The 23,010-nt window shown below is 41.5% G+C and overlaps 2 protein-coding genes across 2 annotated transcripts; one reads left to right on the top strand and one right to left on the bottom strand.

Moving 5' to 3' along the window:
* Positions 1–385: 385 nt before the first annotated feature.
* LOC108664945 (eukaryotic translation initiation factor 6) lies at positions 386–8,040 on the bottom strand. Its single transcript, XM_018151642.2, has 6 exons — positions 7,757–8,040; positions 2,861–2,946; positions 2,301–2,509; positions 1,910–2,053; positions 1,306–1,487; positions 386–781 (listed from the first exon to the last, which is right to left on the bottom strand). The coding sequence occupies exons 1-6, from the start codon at positions 7,861–7,863 to the stop codon at positions 772–774; spliced, it is 738 nt and encodes a 245-aa protein (XP_018007131.1). The 5' UTR covers positions 7,864–8,040; the 3' UTR covers positions 386–771.
* Positions 8,041–11,432: 3,392 nt separating this feature from the next.
* Positions 11,433–21,505, top strand: LOC108664940 (transient receptor potential channel pyrexia; the record flags this gene model as incomplete). Its single annotated transcript, XM_047884446.1, has 11 exons — positions 11,433–11,631; positions 15,023–15,119; positions 15,244–15,340; positions 15,706–16,152; positions 16,991–17,103; positions 17,482–18,508; positions 18,828–18,943; positions 19,293–19,388; positions 19,751–19,780; positions 20,154–20,247; positions 21,407–21,505. Coding segments are annotated over exons 1-11 (2,229 nt in total), but the record flags the coding sequence as incomplete, so codon positions are not given.
* Positions 21,506–23,010: the final 1,505 nt, after the last annotated feature.

The raw sequence follows: 23,010 nt of genomic DNA, 5'->3' as shown, positions 1-23,010 counted from the left end.
TATCCCGACAATTTATCTCAAGTGGTTCTTCCCACAGGAAGTTATAAAATTATTTGGTGCTTTTCCGTAAGCACTTTAAGTTACTAGTTTAACCCAAAACTGAATTAAAGGGTTGACCCTTGTTGTATAAACACTGTCACCAGCAGCACGACACAACCACACATCAAATATAACACTTTTGGCTGAAAAGCACTATGAATAGGTAACTATTGTGTGTCAATTCTCATCAATGGATTATATAGATCATCTGTCAATACCGAATTTGATCTCATTAACGGTTAATATTTAATAATACTGCGTTGTTTCTAAATATAACCTCAAATAATAATATTAAATATAATACTTTGGTCGTCTCCTCAGTCTTGGGGCCAATTAAACAAACTCGTTCAGTTCTCGTCATTTTTTTTAAACTTGGGAGATTCTTCCATTCATGGAAGTTTCGCAATTTCAACAATTTGTGCTGACAACATTAATACAATGAATTTTCAAAGTCAATTTTAAGAAATATGAACTTTTTCTGGACAAAAGTTAGCGCATGAAAATTTTTGACAATTTAAAAGTTTGAAAATGAATCCAAATGAATTTACTGTAATAAAGGCAAATTTCAGGGCATTTTATAGCAAGTTCGAACAGAAAATAAATCTTAAAAGCACAGGCCAACTCAGAAGTTGAATACCAAGTTGCTATTCAACTTGACATACGCGTAGCTGATGTCAATAATGAAGTTGAGGTTAAACTTGAAAGTTGGAGGCTAATATCAACTCGAAGACCTTACACCAAACTGGAAAAAAAAGTTGTATTAGTGACCATGAGTGGAGAACATTTACGAAAACAATGTTTATTACCAAATAATATTTCCACATTTCCATGGAAACATTCATTCAAAAAAGAATTAAAGACCCTAAATATACACAACGTATTTTATTATGAGGTTTTTCAAAGACAGCAAATTATATTCACATTTAATTGGATAACAATGAGAGCAGAAGCATCTCCCACCAAGAGCCTCAACCAACCCTAGGCTGTTGTGTTCGATACAAGAACTCTGACCGAAAAGTTGCTATTGTTATGAAATGAATCCGAATATATCATTTTTGGAGTAACAAGTGCTTACATGCAGCAAGCATGTAAGCAGAGGTGGGCAGCGCTACTTTGAAATGTAGCGGCCCGGCGGCCGCTACATGTAGCGCGCTACTGCCCACCTCTGCATGCAAGGACAATGAACACCTGTCGATGATGGAAAGATTGCCATTCTTATGAAATAAAAATAAAAGCAGCAATAAATAATTCAATAACGTAGAGCACCTGTCAATAAGAGCGTCACGCATGGCTGTTGATGCAGCATTTTGCGGCTTGTCTGATATCTTGAAGATGCTCTCAATGACGTTAAGTTCAGTGCCTGAAGTGCTGTACCCGCAGAACGCCTGCCAGTCGTTTACAATGAGTCCTGATGACAGCGAGCTGCTGCCTCTGTTGACTGTGCCGGCCTGCAACACGAGAATTGTTATCTCGTACAATGTTATCAATGATTACATTTTATAAATGATTGAATGCTATCAAAATTAAATGTTTTCAATATTAACTGTTGTCAATGAATAAACGCTATCAATGATTGTATTATACTCAAGCATTGACTAGATTCTGTACCTCACACCAAAAAACCCATGTCCTTCCTCATAAAGACCAGATCCTCCCTCACACACGAACCACGTCTTCCCACTCATTGACCCCACAAGGCCTCTTCAAGGCCAGCAAGAACTCGTCTGGGGTCCCCTAAGGCCTCCTAATGCCTATTGGCTCCTAAGCCTCTTCCACGCCTCCTCAAGGCCTCTTCCAGGCCCCAAAGGCCTCCTCAATGACCTTTCAAACACCCATAAGACCCCCACAAGGCCCTGCAAGGCCAACTCACGGCAATGGGGATCTGCAGGAGAGAGGAGAGTTCGTCCATGTCCTGCTTGGAGGTGGCGGGGTGCACCAGCCCTCCTTGGTTGTTGAGGACACTGTAGGTCCCCACAAGCGGGTGGTTGGCTATGGTGTGTCGGTAGACCTCAACCTGAACATAAACTTTGTGTCAATGTGGTGCTAGAATTCAGTACATTAAATCAAAGTGATAGGGAATAGAAATTGAAGATAAAAAATGTAAAATTAAACAAAAGGTAGTTAGAACTGGGCTAGAGCATTTCAACTTAAACACATCACAATGTTAAAATAGCAACGCAGAATATGAAATTTGTTCAGTAGAGAATACAAGACAAGAGATAAATATAACATGTTCAGTTTACTTTATTGCACTACCACACCTGTAAAACATCCTTAACAATATTTTCAGTCTCCTTATCCAGCTGTGGGTGCACGAGTGCTACATAGTCATTGCAGGAGATGATGTTGCCAAGAGCACTCAAGCGCTCCTCCACCCGCTGCACTGCCACCCCATCTGGCAGGTGGTCCCGTATGTGCTGCAACTCCATGTCTGTTGTCTGCCCTGGCACCAGCACACCGTGTCTGTTAGCTGTTGGAAACAAGAGCATTAGCAGTAAGCAACAGGACCATTAGTGATTGTCTGTTGTCTGTCCTAGCAACAGCACCCCTCCAACCCATGTCTGTTGGCAACAGGAGCTACTAACTTGAATACATTGTGCTCATGTACTTTGATTTATTAATTGTATTTCTGTTTGGTCCTCTAGTGCAGACTGGCCATACCCACCAACATGCAGCTTACTATCAGACTTGCCACCACCACCATGTTGCTCACCAATCAACTTCTTACAAATATGCTGCTCAATATCTTATTTCACTATGACAACGTTTCACATAATGGGAGGAACTTGTACAAACTTAACAGCCGGCCCTACCTGCCTACCTGCCACCATAGTGCCCACAATCCGACATTCTTGTATGCTGGTGTAGATGACGGGGATGTGTTCCTTGAGATGATCCTCAAGCAAACTGCAACAAGGCAACATATTAACACAAATAACAAGCTACCTGTTAGAACATGGATTTGGACCATTCTTACAATGTGAAATCATTACATTAGTTCTCAAGTTGGGATAAAGATGAAGAATTTACAGCTTGGATCTAAAACAAAATTTACTTAATACAACATTTTATTAAATATGCCTAGTACTGAATAATATATTAAATATAGGTATAAAGTGGCAAATTTGGCAATGAATTAGCTTCAGAAGATCTTAAAAATGCATTTGCCTTTAACATGTTGACTATGATTGCTTCATCTTGTACTATTATTTCATTTTTTCCGGACAAATTCCGTGATTTAGTTTTTCTCAATTGCGTTGGCCGGGTAAAATTTATGATAGGGGTACTTCCTAATTAAATTGTAAATACTGCAAAAAGAAAATAAATAGAATTTTTATGGCAGAACCTACAAATAAACTAGTAGGTATATATTGAGTTATCGGCCTTTATTGTTCTCGGAGTTGGCCGATTTTAGGCAACCTGAATTATGTACAACTACATCCTGGAGAAATACATTTCATGGTACGCATATGTACCACTTTGGAGTCAACGAGTTAAATACATCTAGAAAATAAGATTGTTGACAAATCAAGGCTACATGTAAAAATGCTCAATAATACCCACCAGGAAATTCTAGGCATGATTGCGCATATACTAAATTTTGATCAGCTGGGTCACTAGCTCAATACAAAAATAATGTGAGCATCATAGAGGAAATGTCCAGTTTCAGGTATAGTCAGATGGGGTAAGACAGGACCGAAATCACTAACAAGCCCGTAGCATCTATACCATGAATAATTAAAAAATCCTAAACCCATCACAAAGTGTATCTATGCAATGGGCTTCTAAGCTACAACTCTGACATTTTGCATCTAACATAGTTTTCTGTACAGATTAAAAAAAGTAAGCCCCAGGCTGGGGTAAGACAGGACCAACTGGTAATTCTTATCTTACATGGTTTTTAATAAAAGTACAAATCTGATATTCAATATTATCTATTTAGAAACACATTTTTTGATTAAACAACCACTTGTTACTGTTTTGTGTTGCGGGAAGTCAACTCTAATATCAGTCATATTGGAGTTTTTGTCATGAGAAAACTTTGTTAAGCATAATAAAGGTGGGTTGGCTTTGGTTCATTGTAGAGCACTGCTAAATGCGTCCTGTATATTCCATTAGTTTCATTGTCTGAAAAATTTTAAAAATTGGTAATAAAACCAATGGATAATAACTTAAGTGTCAGACATCATGTGTTTTCTTGCTAACTGCATTTGTGGTGCACTTCTTCAAACATAGCTCATGCCCTCTCACAGAGTTGTGATCATAATTATTTTTCATGTATCACACAATGATTTTTCCCCCAGCCAATCTTGCACATAGTTCTGCAGGTCAATAATTTGAAGTGACATCCCTATTTTCTCCATCCCTTTGATGCAATTTAAAATAGTGCACTAAATTTCTCTAATTAAAAGAGCTAACAAGTTGCAATGAAGTTTGAGCCAAAGATAAAAATTTTGACCAAAATACTCCATGTACTGACTGCACAATAATTTTCTATATTCATTTAAAAACTATTTTTGATAAAATGTAGGGTAATAGAGGACCATTTGTGGGGAAAGACAGGACCATTTGTGGGGCAAAATAGGACTGCTTGTGGGGTAAAACAGGATCATTTAGTGGTCCCATCTTACCCCATGTCCAGTCCTTTTTTACCCCATTTTAGAATACATGTCAGGCAGTGATGGCAGCAGGTAGGAATTCCTAGTACAGCAATCCCTTGATTAGCACGGTTTTGAATACCGTACCGCGGTTTTGATCAACAAGGAAAAAAAATTAGCGACCTACCCTTAATCTACGCAGTGCCAGTTTTGATTAGCGCGACTTTTTTTTCACAATGCATCATTTTCCCGCCTCTAGCCAGAGGTGTTACGTTTGTAACAAAAGTGTTACTTTTTGCTTATTAGATCTTATGTTGTTACTGTTGTTACGACTTTTGGAAAAATTTGCCAAATGTTGTTACTTTATGAATTTCAGCCAATAATTCTTTAAATAAGGTTCCGTTCCGTAGGCACTCGTGCTGACTACAGAGTCGGTTTAACCGCGCCTTGTCTCGTTCATAACTCGAATGGTCGAGTTCGGCAATTTTTGCCGGTAAGTGCGCCATGCCAGTGCTCTAGTTACTTGTTAGCCTTCAACTGGTCAAGATCGCTGCCATATCTACTGCTCACTTTTATCAAACTACATAATTTTCCTTGATAAATTACCGTCATAATTATGGACAAAAAGGGAATGCTTAAACGTAAAAATATCACTTTGGAGACTAATCTTGAATGATGAATTGAACTAAGCAAAATATGATGAATTTTAGTGGAAAAAAATTATTATGTAACTTTGCTTTTTTTGAGGATTCATTATAACTTTGGGGGTTGGCTTTGCTGGGGGGGGTTGCAAGGAAATGGCTGCCATTTTTTTTGGAATGAAATAGGCAAATTCTGTCGATTATGTTTTCAAGCCGACACCTGGGTGCAACTTTTATGTAAGTAAAATTTGTCAATACGGCAAATATTTTTTTTGCTCCGGACCTTAGCAGAGGTACTTTTCCAAAATTGCACTTTTCACACTTTTTTTCAGCAATTTTTTAGAGATAGTAAATGCTTGATTTCTTGACTAGCTTTATACATAATAGATAGTAAAACTGTTGAAGTTTATGCCACTATTTTTAGTTTTGCAATATTTTGATTAGTTTAGCTGCTACAACATTTCTATGAAATGTGGGACGCTCATCCCTATTTACCCCGCCTGTCCCTTTTTACCCCGTTTGACGGTTATTGGATTAGCTAATTTCATATTGCAAACCCCCTTCATCTCTTTTTAATTTTTTCTTGCAATGGATATGTAGATTTCACAGTTTTTTTTAGCTCACTTAGGGTGCCAAATCTATGAAACTGAAATTCATTCTGTTCAATTCTGCATTTTGCTTAATTTATACCATTCATATCTATCAGTCACACCCATTTCCATTTTCCTCTATGCATGGCCTACCTGCAGTCAGGCATGAAATATAACTACTTGGCAAGCCGCGACTGGATTTTTTGAGCCGTGGTTTTATGGGTTTGCCAGCTGTGATTCCATTTCTTGGGCCGTGAAAAGCCGTTTACGAGCCATAAACTTATTATTTACAAAATCAGAAAATCCCATGCACGTGTTATCCCAAATCTCTAATTTTACCCTAAAACAGTCAAACAGCAACAATAACCTTTGTCTTTACTGTGAGCTGAACATGTGTTAATGCAGTCTGATGTGCGTGACTGCCATAGTGACAAACCAAAGATTTTTCAGAATTAGTTCATTTTTAATTTCCTTATTTATTCAAGATTTAAACCAATTTCTTATGTATGATAATGCTGGTATCCATGAATCCATGATACTTTGCTGGTCTACCTATACTATAGGACTCAAAAATGAACTTGAGGCAGAGTCTAAAAAACTCTCAGCTTTGCCACTATGCATAGTGACAAACCAGAGATTTTTTAGAATCAGGTAATTTTTAATTTCCTCATTTACCCAAGATTTAAATCAATTTCTCATGTATGATAATGCTGGTATCCAGGATACTTTACTGGTCTACTTAGAAGTTAGAGGACTCAAAAATGAACTTGAGGGAGAGTCTAAAAAGCTCTCTGCTTTGCCACTATGCCACTATGGTGCCTGCAACTTTGTGCGATCTTCAACAAAACCTTTAGGTTAACTTGTTTACATTACAATAATTATGTTCTGCAGGATCTTTTACGGGAATGGTTAAGTAATGCAGATTGCGGAAGTGGAAAATTATATGAAATGACATGTTTACAAAGTGCAAACCGCAATTTTTTCAATCAAACAAAAATTTATGATATTCAAGCCACAAGATTTCATACCTACTGAAATTATATGATATGAAGCCAAGATATTTCAGAAAAAAATAGGACTTTTCCAGCCCTGCCTGCAGGGTTGGCAATGATTAAATCAAAATGATTAAATCATGTGATTAAATCACTTGATTTTTTTATAAAAAAATCATGATTTTTTTCATTTTTTCGATTTTTTTGATTTTTTCATATAATTAAATATATTGAGTGGCAGTCTTTAATTTATATTGAGGTATTGTTATTCATGGTTTAGTATAAATGTACTATAAGTGACAAATTTGTATATAACCTTGTTGCCTTTAGTGTGTATGATTTTTTTAAAAAAATCAAAAAAATCGCCAACCCTGCCTGCCTGCAGTCAAAGTCTCATTGACTAACAAAATGTCTTATTACAGTTAGAAATTTTGAAATTAGAATAGTTAGCCTACAAACAGAGCTTTCTAAATTCTAATGGTTCTAAAATCTTTTAAATTGTCTCTCAGGAAACCTGTAAATGATAAGATTTTCCAAAAAAAAAGAGCCAAAAATTGCTCCATTATTGAGAAGTTAGTTGCTAAACTGTTAAAGGAAACAATTTGTAATTTTTTCTCTTTCAATTTTAATTGTATTTGCTTTTATTTAAATGGTATTTTTTCCTCTATTCAGCCAAATACCTAATTTTCATTAGGACCAAAGGAAAACTTGTTTTTGTGCACTGTTGCACACTGCACAATGACACTGCTTGTTTGTTGACAAATCCATGCTTACAAGTTACAACTGAGAAGTTGGATTAGATCGAGATCACATGAATTTGAAATTCAATAATAACTGGATCACATCATCTAGTTAGGTTAGGCTAACACTAGGTTGCAATAGAGATAGTGGCCCACCTGTAGTAATTTGAAGCTGAACCCAGCCCCACAAGGCAATATGTGTTGGTGAGCTTGGTAAAGACGCCTATCTCATTGCAGCTTTCGTACTGACAACGCACTGCCATGATTGATAAATTTATTCAAATAAGTTATGATTGTTGGAAAAAAGTATTCGCTTATATCTTAGTTGTCGAATTGAAAGAAATTCAGGGATGTCTTTCGCGCAACGTTCCACAACTTGTAAGTATTCCACTCACCGAAGTTCCGAACCTTCGTAAACACTAAGTCTGCGAAGATTGCCATTCAGACATGACTTCGATTTATTCTTTTCTGTCACTGTTAAAAAAAATATTACCTCCTGGGGTATTGTCCTAATATTTTTTACTATTGCTACTAATTTCCATTTGATAATGGAGTTAATGAGTTATTTATAAGGATAAAATTTACTAAATATAAAGTGCTCTAAATTATAATTTGACTCAAGGGCTCTGAAGTTTGTTTCAAACCATGTCACAGAAATATGACCCCATTAAAACAAACGCACTTATTATAACGGTTACATCCTAACATATACAATTGTTCAGAAACAAAATTTATCGGTAAATTCTACTGAAGAATGTGAAACATGAGTTTATTAAGAATTCCAACAAAAAATAAGAAAATTCCCGTACATCAGAAAATCATTCCTTATCACAGAATATAACCACTAACGGAGATTCATTGAGCAATGTTTGCTAATAACATTATTTAAAGGTTTGAAGCACAAGTTTGGAAGAATTGTGAAATTACTGAGTCCATAATTGAGAGGATCTATTGCTGGCCGTGCCAAGTTCTTGAAGGTTGAGTCCTTCAGTGCACATGCAACCCTATCGGCGTGTGGTGATAGACGTTGACGTTCTTTGCTCCTGCGTCGTTTGTGCCGTATGTGCTAAGAATTTTCATCAAATTTTAGCAATCGTACCTCAATATTTCTGTAGAAATCTGTTTGTTTCGTTTATATAAACTTTAATATCATGATTATTTGTAGAAGGGAATGTAAAAAGTCAAATACTGGAAGTTCCTGTGAGTGGACGATTTACCACAGGCTATTCACGGTAACCGGATTCCAGAAAACATGTGCCACGCTTCCAGTCATTAGCTAATTCCTGGACAATTTAGGCCTTTTTCCTTGAATGAAATGACGTGCAGACTAATCATCCATTATAGCAAACCTGAACTACCCTCTGTATGGCCAAATCATGGTCGTGATGGTTAGGGCAGCTTGGAACCTGCGATACGCGCCCAACTTGCGCTTAGCCCGACACTTACGATACGATGGTTGTGAACCCTGCGTTTGAGATGATATTGTCACTGACGATGATATTGTCACTGACGATATTGTCGCTGACGATGGTATTGTCACTGATGATGATATTGTCACTGACAATGATATTGTCACTGACGATATTGTCGCTGACGATGGTATTGTCACTGATGATGATATTGTCACTGACGATATTGTCGCTGACGATGATATTGTCACTGACGATATTGTCACTGATGATGATATTGTCACTGATGATGATATTGTCACTGACGATGATATTGTCACTGATGATGATCTCATAATTTCGGTGACGCTGCTAAAGGCTACGCTAATTCCCGATCATCCTACATTATACGATCATCGTACACTATACGATCATCGTGTTTATTTCCGTAACTGAACTCTGATAATCTCGTGCCCGTTGACCTTCAGAACCAACCTGCCCCATGTTAACCATCTCACGTGTGTTGAATTAACCCTTCACATCTAAAAAATGCATTGATTTTGCTTGTCCTGTTGAAATCCATGTTAAACCTACCATATCCATGCTAAACCCAGCAAACCCATGTTAAACATATGTACCAATCCCGTGTTAAAACCACCGAACACATGTTAAACCTACCAAACCCAGGTTAAACCCACTAAATCCACGTTTAATCTACCAAACCCATGTTAAATCTGCGAGTTAGAAATGGTAGGTAATTACAAAATTTTGTTAATATTTAATCTTTCAGAAGACAGAAGACGTAAACAAATGTCGCTCAAACGAGGCGCGGGTTGTTTACACGCGCACATGAGGGTTGCCGCGGCGCTACTCAAGTTTCGAAAGTTACGTCAGTCGTAAGTTCTTACGACATCGCCGATGAAAGCTGACAGCCTCTTATAACCTGATCATCGTCGGCCAACTATATAGCGTCCAGGTCACTCAGAAATGTGACGGTAATTGTTTTGGATTGTCCTAATTGTGACCCAATTTTATACTTGGTTACAGCACGATCAGTGAGCGAACGAAGCTTTGAGCATCGTTTTTTGGACAAGCCTCTGTCATTTATGAGTGGCATGAGCCGCTTAGCATATTACGGAGGAAGAAATGGCTTTAATTATTTTGGGCAACCACAAGTATTGTAATGGAGGGCATTAAGACTACTTATTTCAATTAAATAGTAACCGGAAATACATTGCAATGTGGCGGACGGCTGGCCACCCTTAGTTCGACCATAATTGTCAATGGGGGACATCGTGGGAAGTTACCCTGAACTGCCTTAAATTTCCCCCGTCTTATGGCATCCCGGATAAAAATTTGTAGGGGAATTTCCCGGCGTCAACCTGAAGAAGTAGACGTCCGGGGAACTATTTGTTATTAACTAATGCATAAATTTTGTATTATTAGTTCAAATAATTGTAGAATTCATAATAATTGTTGAGTACAACATGCTAGTGACGATCAGACTTGCTACCGCCGCCTTGAGTTGCGACCTTGCGAGGCCCCACCGGAAACTCCCAAGGTCCTTAGCGTCCCCTTAGCGTCCCCTTAGCTTGACATTAGCGTCCCCTTAGTGTCCTCTTAGTGTGACCTTAGCGTCCCCTTACTGTCCTCTTATTGTACCCTTAGTGTACCTTTAGTGTCTTCTTAGCGTCCCCTTAATTTAGCGCACTCCTAGCGTCCTCTTAAGGTCCCCTTAGCGTCTCCCTAGCATCCCCATATCATAGCGTCCCATTAGTGTCTTCTAAGCGTCCTCTCAGCATGATGTCTCCTTAGTGTCACCTTAGCGTCTCATTAGCGTCCCTTTAGTGTTTCCTTAGCGTCTTCCTTACGTCCCCTTAGCGCTGTGTCCCCTTAGCGTGTATTTTATGTCTCCTTTGCGTCCCGTTAGCGTTCTATTAGCGTAAAATACGTCTGATGCGGCGAAGATACGTGCACAATACAGCGAGGATACGTGCACAATACAGCGAGGATACGTGCACAATACAGCTATTATTATATGCGTGCTACGAATAATATTATTATATGCGTGCTACGAATAATATTATTATATGCGTGCTACGAATAATATTATTATATGCGTGCTGCGAATAATATTATTATATGCGTGCTACGAATATTATTATTATTTGTATGATATAAATATATTATTATTTGCGTGCTACGAATAATATTATTTTCGTTATATCAGCAGAAATAAGTTCCATATCCCCGTACATAATGCCCCAGTTTATCGCATCCCATATACCAGTTACCATTCATGTACTTATCCGGGATAAGTAAATGAAACCACCGCTAAGGTTGCTCGTGCAAATGATTACTATACAGCCTTTAAGAGTATACAAATGTGTTATTTGAATTATTGCATCATTACAATAACTTTTTTCTTCGTGTTCTGATTAGAGTTTGCTGATTGCTGAACTTGGACTTCAACTAAGAAAATATCGTAGAGCATTGAAACTGTGAAGCATAGAGATTAACTCATTTCCTACGTGCACTGGAACAATAATATTCATACAGAATGAGATTGTGTAGGCTCTGTGTGTTTTGTGTGGTTATGTGTAAGAAGCTCACCTGATACACGTGACAACATGGCAACCCTGAGTGAGTATGGTTGTTCTAGTACATAATTAATGGATTAATTATAACACCAATATACTAATTAAGAGTTATATATTTGGATTAGCGCATAGAAAATGCGTGTTATTCATTAAATTTAATGTTAGTTACTCGGTGATAAATAATGTTAGTTATGTCATAGTAGACATTTTGTATGTACTGGAAAAATGGAATGGTTAACATAATCAAATCATAGCCGTATTTCCGGAGGCCACTCTAATGGCCTCAATGGACCTAGTCTTATGCATACATAACATAGGGAACTCGAGTGGACGGGGTTCAGCCCCGCGCTCAATGCGGCCTTTGAACCCGGGGTTTGTATTAGCAACAAACTGTTTTTCAAGTACAATTTCCTGCTCATGATAAATCTTCCTTGTGCGTTGCTTCAGAAAATCCGGCAATAATGAAGGTATTTTACCGTGGGGAAATTCCGTGCTTAAGACTCCTGTTCAGTGAAGGTCCTACTCCGCGTTAAGCAAGGTACGACAACGTGGGTGAATTTCCTGGCTAAGATCAGACGGCAGCAAGTGGCCGCCTGAACTACGTCTGGCGGTGAAATAAGAATAGATATATTTTCTTCACATGCATCCATGCCCGTCGTGAAGGGAATGGTAAAGTTTAGACTGAAACGTCGGTCTCTACGTCTGCCAATGGATTATGTTTAGTTTTTTCGTTGCCCTTCACGATGGGAAAGGAAAGTAGGAGTTATGACGGCAGCGTTTGGCCGTATTCCTTCCCTTCTTGCTCAAATGAAGGGAAAGGTTGTTTATACCGCAGCGTTTAGACGGCAGCGTCTAGCCGTCTTATACGGTGAAGTGGGTAATGACCTTCCTTGTCCCTTCCCTTCATACTCTTCATGCAGGGAAGGGAGGGGGAGATGGGGTGCTACTCATTCTGATGGCGCTGGAGTGTTGGAGTGAGATTTATGTTTTGTTGTGATTATGAATGAGCGGCACTAATGAATTGTGTTGTGGAATATGAATGAGTGGCACAAATGAATTGTGCGGTGGAATATGAATGAGTGGCACTAATGAATTATGCTGTGGAATATGAATGAGTTGCACTACTGAATTGTGTTGTGGAATATGAATGAGTGGCACAAATGAATTGTGCTGTGGAATATGAATGAGTGGCACTAATGAATTGTGTTGTGGAATATGAATGAGTTGCACTACTGAATTATGCTGTNATGCACAGGCTTGGTTTCGTGCAACATTCACGATGCAAGTGTGTATGTTAAGTGTTAGTTGACATTATTAGGGTTTGGTGATCTCCTAACTGCCGGAACTGCGGACGCAGATACGTCATCCGCACTTTTGAGTGTAGACATCCGCATGTGCTGTGCGCTGTGCAAATGCTGGGCGCTGTGCATGTGCTGTGCATATGCTATGCACTGTGCATATGCTATGCGCTGTGAAGCATTCACATTGTACTTTATTATTAATTTTTCTTAAATTTCGGCTCCGATTGTTCGCTCTGAACCTCCTGCTTGCCTCCGTAACTCATCAGTTATCGGATTGACACGAATATACTCGTAAAAAAATCCATTATTTCCATCAGAAACTTTCGGCAAACGACTTGCATGCAAGTCAACAGAATGCAAGAGTCAACAAACAAGATAATTCAATGCAATTCATCCCGACGCACAAATATAAAGCTATGGAAGTTATCACCCATGAAGTCATCCTCACGTCCTGTCAAGGATGAGCCCAGGAATCACCAGTCGGCATCCTGTGTCGATAACAACGTCTCTGATAACATGGCTTGTGTCCTTTACGTACGCATTATCGTATCGGGTTAGCGAATAAATGATTAGTTTAATTATCTATTGTGAGCAAATTGCTTGTGGAAGATTAATACAAAGATAATCAGCGTATGAAATGGCAATGCTCAAATGTATGCCCGAATAATAAATTATTAATAAAATCGAAGCCACAAATAATATCAAAGTTACCTGTACGAATTACGTAAACTTGTTAAGTTTCGGCGTGCCGCGAGGTTCCGTGTTTAGTTGGCGTGACGTCATCAAAACAAACGAAGCGGGTGCCGCTATTCACGCTCGTGGAAAGAACACAATTATTAAATAATCGGAGGCGCATCGTCGGCCAACCAGTGGCCGCTGGTCAAGCCCTTTATTTACCTCATAATAAATGGGGGGCGTGGTAAGCGACGACGGCTTGTTTGTTTACCAACTTTAGATGAGGGGGACGCTAGCCCCCTTTTGCATCCTGATGCCCCCCTGTTGCCAGCTGTTTAAAAATGGCTGTAAAGAGCTCTGGTAACAGACGTGGTAACAGAAACATGCCGCTGTGTAAAAAACGTGTTATTGTTTATGTATCATGCTGGTTTTTAAATAATATATAATAGTATTAATAAAAATCTAAAGGCTTTATCTATAATTGGACGATTAGTAAAACAATTATTAATAAGAAGGGCACTACGTCTTAGAGATAATTGTAGCGGTAGCGCTGTAGCGGCAAAACCTCGTATCGCTACTTTAATATGTAGCGGGCGCTACCGCTACCGCTACCGCTACATTGCCTTAAATGTAGCACCGCTACCGCTACATGTAGCGCGCTACTGCCCACCTCTGTGCAGTGTATATCATCTAGATATATGTGAATGGCAGCGTATGATAAGACATACACACAAGCACGCAAGTGTTCCGTTCGTCTATACATATTATTCACTTACAATAGTCCATGCATGTGAAACACCTGCTCAGAACCGTCCGAGTGAGGGACGAAGATGTAAACGAGGTTTGATTTGGAATGCGATCCAATTTCCTTCTTACTCATGACCCCCTTCAGAGTCCAGCTATCTTCTCTTTCTCAAAAGCAATTTCCGTTGCCCTCAACTAGCTTTTATTCATATGGAGTTAATAAGTTTTGCTCAGTGTTTCTGACTTCAATGTTCCTTCTTATGAACTTGCTGATCTGACATTTAAACCTGGAGCTGAAATATAAAAGATCGCCTAAATTTCCGTGACGGTATAAGTACACGTGGCGACCTAAGTACACGTAGCAGCCTAAGTACACGAAGCGACCTAAGTACACGTAGCAGCCTAAGTACACGAAGCGACCTAAGTACAAGTAGCAACCTAAGTACACGAAGCGACCTAAGTACAAGTAGCAACCTTAGTACACATAGCGGCCTAAGTACACGTAGCGGCCTGTATACGAGAAGTTGCCGATATCTCGGCAACTTCCTTGCCGAGAAATCGGCAAGGATTTGATTTGTGGGTTTGGCTTGAAAGGCTGTCAGTGATTGTCTGACGGAGTTACAAACACGTAACTACTTGCGATCGTACGATCCCTGCATGCTTACTCGCATTGAGTTTACATGTGAAGCTGAAGAGTTTTTTTATCTGTCGCAGCCCCCAAGGTGTCGGGGGACAGCACCGGCACCCCTACACTCGGAGACTACCCCCATAACCCCCTCCTCCAGCGACTTATGAAGGCGGTCGAAAACAGGTATCTTGCATACTAATTCTTTTTTAAATGCTGAATTAATATGACCATGGCAATAAATGAAAATGAAAACTATCATCGGTATTCGAAACCGTCGTAACTGCTGCACCTCTTCCTTCTCCCTCAGGAACATGGCAGACATGCTCGCCCTCCTGCAGGCGGGGGTGAAGGTCAATCACCACGAAGGATCCTTCTCTGAGACCGCCCTGCATAAAGCTGTTATGGTGGGGGTGCCAGATGTGCGATGTTGTTGAATTCTCCAGTCGTGCAGTCTCTTGTGAGGTGTTATATAGATGTGCGGTATCGAGGGTGCCAGGTGAGCGATGTTATTGATGTGCTGTATTGCGAAGGTGCCAGATGAGCGATGTTATTATAATTGTCAGATGTGCAGTATTACGAGGCTGCCAGATGCACTGTGCCTTGAGAGGGAAGATACCAAATGTGTGATGCTGCACTTAACCGTATCGATTTCTTCCATAGCCTACCTGATGGACAGACGTTTCTTACGCAACTCAAGAACTCAAAATGAACTTTAACTGAATAATGCCATCACATCTCTACTTATACTCCCCATCTTTCCCACCCCCAGATCTCGTGGGAGGAAGGGGTGCAGGCCCTGCTGGGGGCGGGTGCCCGCGTCTTCACCAAGAATCAGTTTGGTCAGACGCCCCTGCACTACGCGGCCTGCGCACGGTCCGTCGAGTGTACGCGCCTCCTGCTGCTGCACGATCAGGCACATGCGACCGTGCGCAAAGACCTCAATCCTACAGCTAAGGACCTCAATTCTGTGGGGAATAACCTCAAGACCTCACGCAAAGACTTCATTTCTAAGCGCAAGGACCTCGGGACCTCGCGCAAGGACCGCGGGCTCGTCAGTTCAGCGCGGGCAAGCGTCGTGAACCACAAAGACATGCGCGGACGAACAGCTCTGCACGACGCCTCCGAGCAGGCGTGTGTTGAGATCATCAAGATGCTGCTGGACTCCCACGCCATTGTTGATATTAAAGATAATGAGCAAGAGACGCCGCTCTATAAGGTGTGTTGCTGTTGATATTAAAGATAATCTATAAGGAAAATTCTTATTAAAAGCATTTTGAATTTCTGCAAGTCAGCAAAGGGCCTACACGGGAGCTCTCAATTGCCTTTAGGTGCAATCTGTGAATAACTACTAGTTATTTTTTTTAGCTCATTCAAGGGACCGATGAAGTGCCAATTAGAGGTCTATAAGTGGCTATATAGGACCTCTAAAGGGGGCTACAAGTGTTCCATCTAGGATCTATAAAGGGGGCCTATAAGTGGTCTAAATAGTACCTATATAGGGGCCTATTAGTGTTCTATATACGTAGGACATATAAAGGGGTCTATAAGAGGTCTATATAGAAGCCATGAAGGGGTCTATAAGTGGTCTATATGACATAATAATATACGCTTAAAAATTACTTTTTAAAGACAACACTTCTAAAGAATTTAGTGTCTCCAATGTTAAAGATGTACAATGAATTTCTCATTTTATTTTCGAAAATTAAAAAAATCAATTTTTTTAAATTTTTTTAATATATAAAATTTTTTCAAAATTATTTATTCTGTCAATCGATTCTTGCATTGCCTCCGACTTCACACAAGTATGCAAAATTTCAGATCAATTGGACAGGTGGAAGTGTCTTAAATATCGATTATAAGATTTGTGGCAGACAAACAAACAAACAAACAACAAGAAGTGAAGTTAAAGAGAAGTGTTGTGAAAAGCGGCATAAAAGAGGCATATAGGAAACTCATAAAGATCCTGTCTAGGACTTGATGAGATACTCATAAGTCATAAGAGACCCGTCAGGAACTTACGAGGGACTTAACGTCGCCCTGTGTCCCCGCCCCAGGCCGCTAAGGCGTGCGCGGTGCCGGCGATGCTGGCGCTGCTGGACGGCGGGGCGAGCCTCACCGCCCCCACCACAATCGCTGACGCTGACAGCGTCCTTACCTACGCCCTCAGGTGAGGCGGGGAGGGGTCCACCTACGCCCTCAGGTGAGGCGGGGAGATCGAGGTCCTCTCCTACGCTCTCAGGTGAGGCGGGGAGGGGTCCTCACCTACGCCCTCAGGTGAGGCGGGGAGAGGTCCTCTCCTACGCTCTCAGGTGAGGCGGGGAGGGGTAAAATGGAGGCGGGTCTTTCGCGAGTGAGTGCGTGGGTCTAGGACCGAGCGGAAGGAGTTGGGAACATGAGAAAATTGTATAATTTACACAATTTAACACCTACCCATTTGGAAATTTTTTAATACCGTTTTCTTTTGTTGTACGTGTAATCTATATATCTCAGCGTGAATTCCTTTTGAAATTTCAAAATTGAAAATTGTTTTTTTTTTCGCCCCCAGACACATGCCAGGAGGCATGGAGGCGCTGTTTGACAGCTGCCTCCTCACCAACACCTCCAATTTCAACTCGAAGACGTTGGAGGTGAAGTTCAACTTCACCCCGTGTATCAGCACCAATGAGAAGAATCAGATGAAATGTCTGTGGCAGATTGTTGAATTCGGTCACGCGAAGCTGTTGAAACACCCACTTTGTGAGACGTTTCTGCTTATGAAGTGGTTCAAAGTGAAGAAATTCTTCTACGTACAGTTCATGTATTACTTTTTGTATGCTATTCTTACCACACTCCTCACGTTCGACAAGTTCCTAGAAAAAGAATGTCCACGGGAAGACTTCGTTATCAATACCAATATAAGCAGTGCAAACGATGAGAACTATTACAGTTTAGTCAACGCAAACTTAACAGACAACAACAACGAATCCAAAATACTCCCTGAAGAGGTGCGGCTAATGTTATTGAGTGTGGTGTTGGTTCAAGCCATAATAGTGTTGTTCTCGCTAGTCCTGTCATTAATATACACTTTCACGAGCTTCAAGTTTTCGCTATGGAACGTCCTGCACGCGGTGATAGCGCTTCTGGTATTCCTGGTACTACCATTCGACTCCCTCGCTACCAGGTACTGGCAGCAGCACCTTGCCGCCGTCCTCCAGTTGGTACTGTGGACCCAGTGTATGTTGCTGGTAGGGCAAATACCTGCATGTGGTATCTACGTGGTAATGTTCGCGCGGGTAGCCGGGGTATTCGTGCGCATTTTCGCTGTGTACTTCAGCCTGCTGCTCGCGTTCACGTTCTCATTCCACATTTCTGAACACGTTCATGGCGTTTCATGCGCCACGATCTTGGACGTTTATCAGACGTTCCTCAAAACACTGACGATGATGCTGGGCGAGCTCGACTACTCCAAGGAGTTGGTGATACAGCTCAGCTATTTACCCTTCACGTCGCACATCATCTTCCTGACGTTCATCATTCTCGTGGCCATCATCTTGTCCAACCTCCTCGTCGCTCTCGCCGTCAACGACGTTCAGGTGATAAGACAGCGTTGTCGACTGCCTTATCTGTTGACACAATGTCTCCTGCGCATGGCTAAACTCTTGCTGTCTTGAAAATAGTGAATCTGTTCTCCTATTTCCCTCAACACACTTGTCTCTTGATGTTTCATTACTTGATTATTGCCTCATCCTGACTGCTAATATAAGCTTGAAATAAAAATTCTTATTTTAAACATTGGATTTTGTTTTGCCACCATAAGTTTGACCACATGTTCACCACACATATTTACCCCCATGTTCAGCACACATATTTACCTCCATGTTCACCACACATATTTACCCCCATGTTCTCCAGAGCCTGCGCAACTCCGCTCTCCTGGAGCGGCTCATCAAGCAGATGGAGTTGGTGTTCGAGATGGAGCAGAGCTTCTACGGCATCTCTTACCTGCTCCGCCAGCTCAGACTGCACAGGTGAGTCTTCTTAATTAGTTCCTTATTTCACTAACTAACTTGTTTCTTAAGGCGCTTATATTAACCAATATTAAGCATAGCCCATTCTTCATTGATCAAATCTCTATGCTGTTAAATTAACTAATCTTGAGCATACAAAATTCTGGATCGGGCATCCGTCTTTTCTCACCAAAAGATGATGAGCAAAGTCATATAAATTTCAACAGTTTTAGGGAAGATTTTTATTTGCAAGTTTATTGAGGAGTTCAATATTACAAATCACATCGTAATTCAATATCGTGAATTTTGCGATCCTACCTTGGATCCCATTTTCATACCAGAGTCCTAACCCTCATGTCGTGAACTCCAGGATCTCCAAGTACCCTCTGCACGCGACTTTCTACGACCACAAGCTTACGTCTGTCTCCATGAAGCCTTACGATCCTCGTAAGGTATGCCGTAACTTGTCTACTACTCTAACTTCTTTCATCTTCCATGAATTGCCGATGCCTCGGCTTTGATTTCTAATTGGGTACTGGCCGTCTGTTACGTTTAAGTTTCTTTCAACCTGTAATGTCTGAATTTCTGGCCACAAAAGTACAAAAACTGCAACACAACGCGCCATGCTTCCACAAACCACAACAGTGGCGCATGCAGGAGGCTATATTTATCAAATTTCACACATCACTTCATGTTTCTTTATATGGCTAAGCACGCTATAAGGGCGTAGCAGCCGATTAAGTCAACTGCTTAAAGCCCTATCAACGTACGTCTACAGCTACTTCCTAAGAATGCTTCCGGCTCAGGTTAGGCTTAGGTCTGGTCCAGGTGTCGAAACAGCAGGCTCAACCGGCTCAGGTTAGGCTTAGGTCTGGTCCAGGTGTCGAAACAGTAGGCTCAACCGGCTCAGGTTAGGCTTAGGTCTGGTCCAGGTGTCAGAACAGCAGGCTCAACTGGCTCAGGTTAGGCTTAGGTCTGGTCCAGGTGTCAGAACAGCAGGCTCAACCAGCTCAGGTGAGGCTTAGGTCTGGTCCAGGTGTCGGAACGGCAGGCTCAATCGGCTCAGTTGAGGCTGTGAGTAAAATATAAAGATTTTCCACCTTTCTTGCTATCTGGAAACATAACCTAATATTGTGTTACTAATGTCCTTCTTATTGATATTTCTCGTGCTTATTGTAGGTCTCAATGATGATTGTTGCGATTGTTGAGCTGATGGTTATTGTTGCTACAGGTCGACCGAGTACAACAACAACGAGGACCTGAAAGACTGCCTCAAACACCTCGAGTCGAACATCACCGACGCTGTTTGTGACCGCCTCAGTGAGGTGAGTCAAGTATTTCCCTCATGTTTGCAAACAAACTTAATATTTTTCGCTTGAAGACACTAGTTTTGTGTTAACTTTCATTCGTGATTTCACACTTTTGTCGCAGTGCCCTATTGGTCGCAGTCGCAATAACAAAATTATTGACACACGTCACCTCGGATGAGCTTTTCTATTCTTCTTATAACTTGTATCGGCATTAAAATAACCAGTAACTGTGAAGATCGTATAAATTTTATCATTCTATATGTTATTTATTTAAGTTCGTTAAACGAAACATGGACACAGAAAATGAAGCGAAGTTGCGGACACAAGCGTCTAGCTCCTCACTCCATGAATGCAGATTGCGTACTGGAGCTCTAGTCTTAAGGCTGGTAGTCGGAGTGCGGCAAAGCCTGAGAGCGAAGTATTCGCGACCATCGTATGAAATCCTCGATCTGCTTTAATTAAGCTCGGCTAGTCGCTACCCTCGAGCTTGTATTCTTAGTGATATGATATCTTAGCCAGCAGTTATAGGGCTAGGTCACTAGGCCGACCATTGGCCACGTATTTATTCCTCGCCCCTTCTTGAGTTTAACTTCACCGTGCCGCCCGTCGCCTTCACCGTACCGACTGACAGCTCAGAGATTTGCGACGTCTCTTTCCCCTCATGCCTTCCACAAAGCCTTCATCGGTTAATATACGGGATCCTACCTCAACGTATCAGTATGCTCGATCATAACTGATTCTTGGTAGATAATATCCACAACAAGGAGGCTGATCAAGAAATGCCGAGTATACCATTCAATGGAGAATAAAATTATAACCCGTTGACATCTCGAAAAAAGTGCAAAAGTTGCAGACTTGATGAACATTAATATTCAAAGTTTCTTTAAATTACCTTCATCATAACTCTCTTAATACATAATTTACAGATTTTTTGTCACTGTCCACCGTTTGTAAATAATTAGCTGGGTAAACATGGAAATTTTCATATCGCCATCTCATTTTCGAGTGTAGTAAAGTTCAGCCTAATTTGTTAAAAACTCGTAGGGAAAAGCAGAGCCTGTTTGCAGCCTAGCGGTTTTCAATCAGAGCCTTGAGTCTAAACTCTAAATGCTGCTCACAGCCCTGTTCTGCCCCCCCCCCTCCGTTCTGACGTCATCCCATCTCCCCCCCGCAGGTGGTGACCGCGACGGGGGCGCTAGCGTCGCGCGTGCGGGCGCTGGAGGGCGAGCTGCGCATCCTGCGCCGCGCCCTCGCCCCCACCGACGCCCCCCGTCTCCCCCGCCATGTCCTGGCCCCCCACTTCCTCGCCCACTCAGCCTCCGCCAACGGAGGTACCGCTTGATAATAATAATTAATATTCTCAGGCATCAGAAGAAGTATTCGATCGGATTTGCTTGTAATTTTTCCTCGTTTTACGAATTTTGATAATTGTTGTTATTGCGCATTTCGATGAATTCATTACACTTGGATTTAAATAAAATACCTTTTATAGCATCAGACATCAGACGTACAGCATCTGACTGTAAAAATTGCATTCTTCAACCATTCCCCCTTATGGAGGCTGTAAACGCCTCATTCAATTGGGAATATTTGAAATGTTTTTCTAGAATCATTTTGCGCTTTTCACATTTTCCCAGGCGGGGCCTTAAGTCGGGACAGTTCTCCCTCTGAGGCCGATGAGCAGCCTCCCCAGCTCCCCAGAGGGCGGTCCCCCCAACCCCCCAGAGGACGGTCTCCCCAACCCCGTCTTGAGGGTAGACTTCTGAATGTGGCGCCCGGGAGCCAAAGTCTGGGCGCAGACGCGCTGCGCCTGCGGGCGCCGGCGCACAGGCGTCCTGCGGGAGATCCTACGTCGTCTGGGGACGAGGAAACATCCCCAGGGGACGAGGTATCTTCCCCCGGGGACAACATCGTCTGACGTCCACGTCACCGGCATGCAGGAAAACGAGTGGGACTTTGTCCAAATAACGTTGAAGTTGTATGACTCTTGTGTGGGTCATCCTGACCCAGTTTGGCCGCGCAATAGGGGCGTATGGGAACGCAGCCGTGCACCACCAAACTTGTGCACCAATCAGCCACGCCTAGCATATTTCCAGATGACCACCAATCAGCCGCGGATTAACCCTGACGTCAGTAACCAGCCCGTGACATCATCTTGCTTTAAATATTAGGAGCTTTACGCCACATCATTCTGAAGCGAATAGCCCATAGAGTAATTGCTGTCCACCACTGAACGTTGCATCAAATCATCACTTCATACCCTAATTTTATCTCGAACTGTAATTTGTGGACAACGGACTGCGACCAACCAGCCCAGCTCGCCAGGGAACTGCATGCATCCTGCCGTGCACCACCAGACGGGCACTTTTAGCTCACCACATTCGGAGTTAGGATTCAGAAAGCATAGTTCTGTTCCAAAATCTACCGTCCTTCGACGAGTGACTTCCGCAGCTTCGTTAAATTACGTAACATTTAGTTCACAGTATCTAGGGTTAGGTTTCAGATAGCATAGTTCTGTTCCAAAATCTATCGTCCTTCGACGAGTGACTTCTGTAGCTTCGTTAAATTACGAACTTTTAGCTCACAACATCTGGGCTTAGGTTTCAGAAAGCATAGTTTTGTTCCAAAATCTATCGTTCGCCAACGAGGAACTTCGGAAGCTCCGTTAAATTACGTATCTTTTAGCTCACAGCATCTGGGGTTGGGTTTCAGATAGCATAGTTCTGTTCCAAAACGAATCGTCCGCGTGGCTGTTCGAATGTAGGATGATTCGGGTCG

Source organism: Hyalella azteca, unplaced genomic scaffold (assembly GCF_000764305.2).
Source record: "Hyalella azteca isolate HAZT.00-mixed unplaced genomic scaffold, Hazt_2.0.2 contig15451, whole genome shotgun sequence".
Classification (NCBI taxonomy): domain Eukaryota; kingdom Metazoa; phylum Arthropoda; class Malacostraca; order Amphipoda; family Hyalellidae; genus Hyalella; species Hyalella azteca.
This window is presented reverse-complemented; position numbering and strand designations above follow the sequence as displayed.